This window comes from Arachis ipaensis, chromosome B10 (genome assembly GCF_059453495.1).
Source record: "Arachis ipaensis isolate K30076 ecotype BB chromosome B10, ASM5945349v1, whole genome shotgun sequence".
Lineage (NCBI taxonomy): Eukaryota > Viridiplantae > Streptophyta > Magnoliopsida > Fabales > Fabaceae > Arachis > Arachis ipaensis.
The window spans coordinates 21,644,757-21,654,930 of NC_142435.1; the positions used below are offsets into that span (position 1 = coordinate 21,644,757).

At 36.4% G+C, this 10,174-nt stretch overlaps 1 protein-coding gene across 1 annotated transcript; it reads right to left on the minus strand.

Annotated features, from left to right (window-relative positions):
* Positions 1 to 4,090: 4,090 nt before the first annotated feature.
* On the minus strand, positions 4,091 to 5,141 carry LOC148579378 (uncharacterized). The gene is made up of 2 exons (XM_088501069.1): positions 4,607 to 5,141; positions 4,091 to 4,443 (listed from the first exon to the last, which is right to left on the minus strand). The coding sequence occupies exons 1-2, from the start codon at positions 5,139 to 5,141 to the stop codon at positions 4,091 to 4,093; spliced, it is 888 nt and encodes a 295-aa protein (XP_088357195.1).
* Between the last annotated feature and the right edge of the window lie 5,033 nt (positions 5,142 to 10,174).

Sequence of the window (10,174 nt, forward strand, 5' to 3'; positions counted from 1 at the left end):
GCATCTACGCCATAAAATTCATGGAGTACTAGACTGAAGGTGGTAAACTGCATGAATCGGATATGTGAGCTTCCCAATCCTATCTCTGAAAAACTAATTTTCACTAAACATACATGATTATTCGTAACTAACGCCGTTATCCAACGTTGATTTTTACATGCAGGAAAAGCTGAAGGAATTCAGGAAGGAAATAATGCTCGATATCATCCCGGATCCTAATAATTCAGCCATTGAGCACTGAAGGCCTGTGAAAGTCATCCTCAACCTGTTATACACCACAATCATCCCAAAAACAAACGTAAAGAAGTTAAGACACCATTCAAAGCACCAAGCATGAAGAACATGCTTCGGCAGGTTAACAGATTATCCAAGAAAAAGACCTACAAGGGAGAAAGACAAGAGAAGAAGAAAGTTGCATAGAACATTCTTGCTTAACTAGACTTATGATACCCTTTCCATTTGAGCTACATTTAACTCATAGTGATGTTCCCCTTGTGTTACACATTTTGAATGTTTCTTTTGGATTCATATAATCATATTAGTGGGTATTTTTATTAAGACTCTTGTGGAATTTCTTTTGGTTAAGTGTTGGAAGCTTTGTCTTGTGTGAATGTATCTTCTCTGTTAAGACATCAATGTATCTTTTTACTTTTGTTAAACATTTATTTTGTTTTATCCGATTAATGCTTGGATGTCTCTTTAATGGATGTGTCTTCTTTTTAAAACTTAGTTATGCTTTTTGAGACTTTTGGATGTGTCTTTCGGTTAAGACCTGGATTTTTCTTCTTCATTGAACTTATTAGTGGGTGTTTCTATTGAGACTCATGTGGAATTTCTTTTGGTTAAGTCCTGGAAGCTTCGCCTAGTGTGGATATGTCTCTTTAATGGGTGTGTATTCTTTTTAAAACCTGAATGTTACTTTTTGAGACTTGTGGATATATCTTCTGGTTTGCACTTGGATGTTTCTTTTGTTATACTAAATGGATGTTAGTTTCACTATGGATTGTAAATGCTTGCCTCATATGAGTAATAAGAAATCCAAGAACATAAAAAATCAAATACTTGTTCTTCGAAATTCACCACACCCAACTAAGTAAAGCACCAACACAAAAGCATGTACAAAACAAAATTAGAGTCGTCTAACTATTCCTAAAAGAGTTTAGTAGAGACATGAATCCGTCGAGATCCTGCGATTCATTTTTCCTAATAAGAGCATTGAAATCTTCGTTTGCAGTAGCATCTACACCATTGTCTACCCAAGATTCATCAACATCTTAAAGAAAACACAGCACGAATAAATCAAATATATAAGTACCCATAACGATACCTCAACAAATGTTAAAATTTAAATAAGTCTAACACATACTAGGGATGAACTTCTCTTTCTTTTCCGCATTAATTTTTTGATTGACTTGTCCAGATCAGCTCCAACCCTCTTAGTTTTTGGCCGACCCTTAGTTGCCACCCTAGAAAAAAATTTTACCCTAGTCCAAACCTGGTTGAGGTTTCTGGATGATAAAGGTGCGACATGTCCCAATTTAAAATGCTCAGGGGCCGGAAAGGGTATTTACCCTTTACATTTAGATATATAGGCTTTTTAAAAAGAATTTTTAAGTATTAAAAACGTCTTTTGTTTTGTTTTTTTTTTAAATAAGATTTTGCTAGCTTTTAGAAAAAATAAATAATTTATTTTTTTAATAACTAAAAGACGTATCCAAATAAGTTTTGAATTAAATAAAATTATTTTATTTAAAAAAATACTTTTTTTTACTAAAAAGCCAATTCAAACTGACACTAAATCATTTTTTTAATGAAACATTGTTGATTTAGCAAATAACATAAGCAACATATATGGTTACATTAAGCATTTTAATTATTCATTAAAATCTAATTCATACAATTAAAAATATTAATACTACATTTATTAAAAAAATCATACATTTAATAAGTTATTCATGACATAAGTATTATAATATGTTATTTCTTCATTTTTATTACTATAATATATTCATTTACATGAATTTTTTTTCATTCCGCACGGATCCCTGTACTACTAAGATTGAAAAGACAATATGATGGTCAAGGGCCAAGCCCATGGAGAAACCATTAGACTTTTAATTTAGAGAAAAGGACAAATAAGTCCCTGACCTTTTATCCCGCGGACATTTTCGTCCCTGACCATTGAAAAATACTTTTAAATCCCTGACCTCCTTAAAAATAGGACGAATCAGTCCCTGCGTCAAAAAGTCACCGTCAGACCCAACGAAAAAGTTTGACGTGGCTCCCCTTCTGCTTACCTGGCATGACGGCTGCCAACATGGCATGTTAGGGAGATTGAGCATTTGGAAAGTGGACAAATAAGTCCCTGGAGCCCAGAACGACGTCGTTTACATTGCTGCCCTAATCCTGAAATTCGTTTGGGTTCTTCGTTCAGGCTGGTGGCTGGTGGTGAGGAGAAGAGTTCCACGTATGTTAACAATGGCTACGAAGGGGGCATCATCAACCTCAAGAAGAAGCGTAAGTGGAGTTAGACAAGAGAAGTCTGGTTCAAGCTCAGTTCCATTTGCGCTTCATGCTGGAGATGAAAACGACGCCGTCGCCCCGAGGTGTTTCTGCGGAGTTTATGCAATAATGTATATGTCGAAGACCGTTAGCAACCCTAACAGAATCTTCTTGGGTTGTCCATTCTATAAGGTAAATTAAGGAATTTTGGCTTTGGTTTGATGTGAGATGGTTGCAGATAGTATCTGATTTTGGGAATTTTGATAGGGAAAGGAAGGTCATTGCAAATTTTTTGTTTGGGTCGATGAGCATCTTGCCAGAATAGGAAGCAATTGTTGCATCTGTGACAGGAAACATGTTGAAGATGTAGAAGAGGAAGAGGAATTAGATCATAGAATGGTTGTTTCAGAAAAGAAGATTGTTGCTTTAGAGAAGAAGAAGAAGAACCCATTAACTTGGTGTATTACTGTGATTATATGTGCTGTATTTGTTGCTTTTTATGTATCTGTTGCTTGAGAGATGAAGTATTGACATCATGATAGAGAAAGGGATGTGCAGAGTTTTTTATTGTGTATTGAATCATGCTATTTTGGCAAGTTATGCATCCTATAATCTAAATGCAACTGTAGTTATAATATGAGTATGTTCAAATTATGTTTTGAATAAGTACATACACAAGGAAACGCTGAAGAATTAGGCTTAAAAGTAGCATACATAATCCATGAAACTTGATGTTCAATAACATAAAGAGTTTCCTAAAGCTTTCCAAAATGATATAGTCTCCTAAAGTACAGAGTTTGATGAAGATGAAGCTAAACATGACGAATCAAAAGTCAGCCTCACAAACACAACATCACAGATCTTAAAACTCAGCCAAAATGCAAAAGCAAGTTTACTGAAAGCTAATACAAGGTATAGTAGAATGCCCAAAGTCACACAGTTTTTCACTTCTTTGGCACCATGGAAGGTGGATTAGGGATGAATTTGAACATGCCAGTTGTAGTCATGCTTGGTGCTGCTAATGTCTCCTGGGTAGCTGCTGCATTTGGTCCTGGGATGACTTGAGGAAGATATGGGCTAAGTGGATTTGGCTGACTTTGAGGTGGGAGTGGACTGGGTTTAGTGGAGCTGGTGGCCTGAATATCCTTTGCTTGGGCCTCATCTTTGATGGAGTTGCTTGAGCGTTTTGGTGGGTTGTGGATGGAACTTGGAGTGGAGGCCTAAACTATGTCCTTCTTGTTACTGGACCTGGCTTGACTTGGGGTGCTACTGATGTTGCTGCCACAGGGTTAGAAGGACCTGGGGTGACATCAGGCATGGGCTGCTGAGTAGGTATACTGTGAATCCGACTAGATGGAGCATCCTGTCCAAACATTTAGACACAGACAGTCCTTAGCATATAGAAATTAGACACATGATATAGCTAAACACTAAGAAATAAGCACATAAATCCCTGACAATAAATTAATAAGACATATTAGTTCTTTAGCAGTTTACTTACACTATCAGTTGGAGCTGACTGTGACACTGGGAGGACTGTCAATGCCTGAGATGTGGAACCTTTCTTAGCCTTCTTTGTCTTAGGTTTCTAGTTGGGGTCAGATGGAGCTCCCTTGCAAGTCTTGTAGTTATGCCCCGTTGCACCACACTTACTACAAGTAACTTTGAATGACCTCTTCAGCTTTTCACCCTGCTGCATCATTGGCTCAGCTAGATCCTTCTGTCTGTTGTGCACTTTTGGCTTGCCTATTGGTCTCTTTATGATGGGATGATCCGGCCTTGAATACTCAGTCCTTGTCCAAAACTCCTGACTTGGCACAGGCTGAATACAATGAGCATACGTCTTGTGGATTGACTCCATGCATAACCATGGATGCACATAATCCTCCGGATGATCATGCCTCTTCCTTATTGCTGCAATGGCATGGATACATGGCATGCCTAACACAGGATAACAGTAAGGTACCAGAATATCACCAAACCTTACAACCAGAACAGAATCAACCATAAATTAATAGAATCATGGACCACAAGTCATTCAGCCAGCAATTAAAGCATAATGGACATGCATTGATATAATGCCTAACAATAAATTAACACTAACCAGTGAGCTGCCATTTGTTGCACGAGCAAGTCTGCCTGATGAGGTCTACGTCCACCTTTGTAGCTTTACGACTTACTTCGAACCTCTTACGTTCTTCGTCACCAGTCCAGTCTGCACGCCATTTATTGCTAGGCCTTATTAGACGCTCCATCCTCTTCTGTTGAACAGGTGCGAGCTTTCCAGTATAATTGCCAAGCAGATCTTTATGTTTAACCATCCTCCTCATCAGATAGCATCTAATTTCTTCACACATTGTGAGGATAGGCTTGCTTCTATAGTTGACAATCTTTGCATTGAACACCTCACACATGTTATTTGTGAGGTTGTCCACCTTTGGTCCGTGTGAGAAATATGCCTTCACCCAAGTAGCTGGCTCAAATTTAGATAGGTATTCCCATGCCCCCTGATTAATGCCTTTGAGCTTCTCCATCTGTTCTTTGAATTCGGGTATGGTAGTGCACTTTGCACATTCCCAAACCACCTCCCAAATATACAAATCCTTAAACCAGTTGATAAAGTTTTTCCAAATGTGCATCACACAGTTTCGGTGATGGGCATTTGACATAACTTCTTTCAATGCTGGCAGCAATCCCTAACATAATACACGAACAAATCTTCACTAATCAGAACCAGTAATGAGTAATAAGTTGCATTATTAATCATACCCTAATGAGTGCCTAACTCTCCAACTGAAGTAAAACTCAACATTGCTAATCAGAGCCAATAGTTAGTAATCAGTTGCATTATTAACCACACCCTATCAGTGAACAAATCATGAAAGGAAGCAGAACTAAACATTATGAATCAGAAACCAGTAATCACTACTCAGTTGCATTATTGCACACACCCTATCAGTGAATAAATCACAAAAGCAAGCAGAACTAAACATTATTAATCAGAAACCAGTAATAACTAATCATTTGCCTTATTAACCAACTAAGTAAAGAGTTATGAAGGTTACCTTCTGTTGGTCAGACATAAAATTCCACCCGTTAGTCTGCACATCACCCAGATCCTCCTGAAGTAGAGTCAGAAACCACTTCCAAGACTCTTTTGTTTCAGACCTTGCAACTCCATAAGCAACAACATAGAATTGATTATTCGCGTCTTGGGCCACTGCTGTTAGTAGTTGTCAACCATAGTATGTCTTCAGAAAACAACCATCAAGGTGGATCAAAGGCCTACATCCACTCTTGAAACCCTGCTTGCATGCCTCTAACCCTATATAAAGCTTATCAAACACAGAAGGGGATTGAGGAATAGGTGTTACACAGAGTTCTGCCCTGGACCCAGGGTTGCTTCTCAGAATCTCAAACAAATAATCCCTAACATTATTATACTGCTCCCTCTCATTGCCCATTATCTTTTCCCTTGCCTCTTTAACTGCTCTATAGACCATTTTTGGATGTGCAGTGAGTGAGAATTCCTCTCTCAGAAAGTCAATGGCCTCATTTGTTCTCATGTAGGGCTGTGTACTCACTCTCTTCTCCACCTTCTTACTAATCCAATGTTGATCTACCGCGTTACTACCCAGGTCCTGTGCACACGTGTGCTCGTTTTTGTAAGTCTTCACCTGATAGCATTGCAATAACTTGTTGTATGATAAATGAACTAACCACGGGCACTCATCATCCATGCATCCCACCCTAACTCTCTCCTTGTCATTCTTAATCCACCTAAGCTCTCTACCCTCAGCAATGAATGAGTCTTTCACAACTTCCTTAAATCTGTCTATGGTTGCAAACCTAGTCCCTAATTCAAATCGTCCCTCTCCAAAAGCATATTCATCATCAAACTCAGGAAATATTTGCTTGCTGGATTCATCATCTGATGATATAAGAGTGTGTAAATTCTCATAATAGTAGTCATATATGGGGTCATCATCATCATCTTGGACCCTACTCACATAAAACCTCACAGTTGGATCTATGTTGGGCTGTGCATCTCTGTTGGGCTCTTCGTTAGGGCCTGGCCCAACATCACTTCTGGGCTGTTGCTCATTGGGCCCAGTCCTAGCCTACTTCTCATTGGGCCCAGTCCTATCCTGCTGCCTTCTCTTCACCTCAGATGCACTCATTCCACTGTTTTGTCCCTTCTTTACCCAACTTCTCTTGTTCCTTTTCACACATGTCTTCTTTGCAGCTGGCTTCTTTCCAGATGGCTTACTTGGAGACACAATTTTTTCCTTTCTCTTACTAATCTTCTTGCCTCCTCTGTCAGCAGCACTATCATCACTATCACTTTCAAATCCGGGTGGTGGAGGTTTGTAGGGCTCATCCTCCGTACTCTCATACCCATCATCCGAAGATGAACTCTGAACCTCTTCTAACACAGGACTCTTACCTTTGTTTCCACCATCCTCCACAATCTCAGGCTCATCAACAGGGTGGTCAAAGTACAGGTAAAACTCATTCGTCTTTGCATTCTTCATTTTGTTCTCACGCATGGCATTAATACCTGCATCCCCCGTCAAAATGTGCAGTCCCGACTCAACATCAGCACTCATTGGATCATACCAATAAACTGCATTGTACGATTGGTACCCCAAGCCTTTGAATAGTGTGATCAAGTCTCCAAAATTCACAAAATCCAAGTCCATTTTGGGAAACTTCTCTACCTTCCCATTTTGATAAACAAGGGTTCCATTACTCGTTCTAACAAAACTACCTCCATGGTGGAAAACTGGCACCACAAACACATCAACCATCTTCAAAAACAAAAACACAAAAATCAATGATCAAATAAGCGTACACTCAAACATCAATGTCCTTAAACAAAAAACGAAAACAGAAATCAACCAAGAACTTCCTTTTGCCCTAACATTCAATCACTCTCACGGGAATCACGTACATACTTTTTTAACCACTACTATCACCATGCACAGACAATCCTTTCACAAAACAGTTTATACTTCCATAACCATTGAATCTGAAAATCGACTCACTAAGCAGCGCAATGGATTCTTACCTCCGGTGACGAAGACGGAAAATCAGACAACACTGAATGGTACTCCTTCCTCGACAACGAATGCGCACCGGAAACTTCTCAGTCTGGGTAGTGATTTTGGAGGGAGAAACAGAGTCTTGCGTTTGATCGTTGGTCTTCTTAGGGTTTAATGTTATTCTCTCTCAACTGTGTGGGTGTTATGGACATTGTACATAAGTAAAGGAGTAACAATGTATATAAGGGGCAGTGATGTAAACGACGTCGTTCTGGGCTCCAGGAACTTATTTGTCCACTTTCCAAATGCTCCATCTCCCTAACGTGCCACATTGGCAGCCGTCATGCCAGGTAAGCAGAAGGGGAGCCACGTCAGATTTTTCTGTTGGGTCTGACGGTGGCTTTTTGACGCATGGACTGATTCGTCCTATTTTTAAGGAGGTCAGGAATTTAAAAGTATTTTCTAATGGTCAGAGACAAAAATATCCATGAGGTAAAAGGTCAGGAACTTATTTGTCCTTTTCTCTTTAATTTATTACATTTTTTTTTCTTTACAAGTAAATTTATTATGTTTATGGGAGTAGCGGACGGGAGAGGGCACTGCTCCCATAAATTACACTAAGTTAACCCTAAATTTTGCTTAAAAATTATATATTTTGCTAGCCAACTAGATTGTTCAATAAGAGTGGATTAAACCGTTGGCTAGCTACCTATTTAATATTTACCGTTCTAAATCTTATAATTCCATTTCCATGATAGAATGTAATAAACTTTTTTTTATTAGTTTAAACTTTTATTTATTCCTTCTCATTTCAATATAATCACAAATAGTTATCGGTGTTTTTGGTCATTAGAATATAGAAATCATCTATTCATTTTGTGCTGTGCCTACAAGTGTGCGCATTTTTTTATTTTGGTAATTCAAGTGTGCGCATTTCATTTTATTGAAAAAGATAATCCGAAAGGTTAATTAATTTTTGGGCTTTGTATGGGCTTTTGACCCATCATGTTCATATACTTCCTCCTAGACTTTTAGTATGGGCTTTTGACCCATCATGTTCATGTGACATTCACAGCCTGGTAGATAGGGCACAAAAGAGTTTCATGATTAATTGGCAATTAAATTTCGGTTAAAAAACAGAAATGCCCAGATCATTATGGGATCCATTTAGTTGCATTTGGAAGATAAATTAAAACCCACAGAGAGTAAATTAAGTTTTTATATTATGTTTATTATAAAATATATAAAATTGAATTATATTTTATTATTGTATTTAATTTAAAATAAATATGGTGATTGAAAAATTAATTTAAAATTTTAAAAATTAAATGATAGTATTTTTAAAAAAAAATATTATTAAAATTTTAGTTTTTTTTCCTAAAAATTTCAGTCCTGTATTTTTTTTTTTCTAAAGGTACTAAAGTTTAAAATTTTATATCCCACAATTAAATTTTTAATTCCAGTATTTAGTCACTAAACATAATACTTGGTTTATAATATAAAATCACAAAATTGTCAGTATCAACAAATATAAATGTCCACATTCCAAAAAATTGTTCCTAGACGTAAAAGAAAATATTATAAATTCTATGTTTCTCAAAAATAGTTTCTAGATCATTTATAAGTGTAGGGCAATATTTACTTCTTAAGGTAGTTTTTAAAATTAAATTAAAATAACTTAATCTCAATTCTAGAATTTGGCTCTTATGAAATTATTCACTTATTTTAGAAAAAAAATAACATAATATAAATGCTTGATAATATAAATAATTCTGATCATCTTAAATAAATAAATAATAAATAAATACATTAAAAGAGAATCAAAACGTCAACTATTAAAAAAATTAAAAAGAAAAAACACGCCACTTTACAAAGATTGCGCATAAAGTTGAGTTTCTGCAAAACTAAATGCGTACAACAATAAAATTTGTATTGAGCAAAAATAACGAAGAGAACCATACAAACATTGAAAACGATAGTGTCACTAAACCAAAAAAATAGTAGTTACAGAAGAGATGATGAAGTTACCAAGTGAAACAAGTATGTTGGTTCCATCCATGGACACTTCGTTGATGGTGTCCCCAATGGGAATGAGCATTATGTTGTCCCCTACTAGAGTTACGACGATAGAATTGACTAGCAAGCCAAACATAGAGGTGTTGTTTCCTAAAACTAAAACCATAGATTTATCAAAAGAAACAAATGAGTTGATGATCACAATGATACCACTATGAAAAGATAATTTTTTATTGAATAATTTCAAAATTTACCACAATATATTTGATAAAATTTTATTCAATATATTATTTTTTTTATATTTGCAGAAGATTGTCAATTGATTTTTCAAAACATGAAAAAAAACTCAAATTACACAATATAATTTTACATTAATTATTTTTTTTCAGGGATGTTTATAACAATTATATTTAGAATTTTATTATTTATTTTGTTCAGGCCAATTATAGCAAAATTAGGTATGAAATTTGAGACGGTACTAGAAGCTAAAGACTTTTGGAAAAATTATGATGGAATGATGGGGTTTGATGGTCGACAATTGTATGCAAATAAATAAAAGGTTGATAATTTTGAGAGTAGTTTTAGGCTTGTTTGTGCAAAGGAAGGTCAAC

What these genes read in the sequence shown, in the direction of transcription:
- LOC148579378 (XM_088501069.1), bottom strand. Translation starts at nt 5,141, where the DNA reads ATGCACATTTGGAAAAACTTTATCAACTGGTTTAAGGATTTGTATATT. An exon ending in CAACAAATGGCAGCTCACTG is followed by an intron (nt 4,444 to 4,606) that starts GTTAGTGTTAAT and finishes ATCCTGTGTTAG; the next exon opens with GCATGCCATGTATCCATGCC.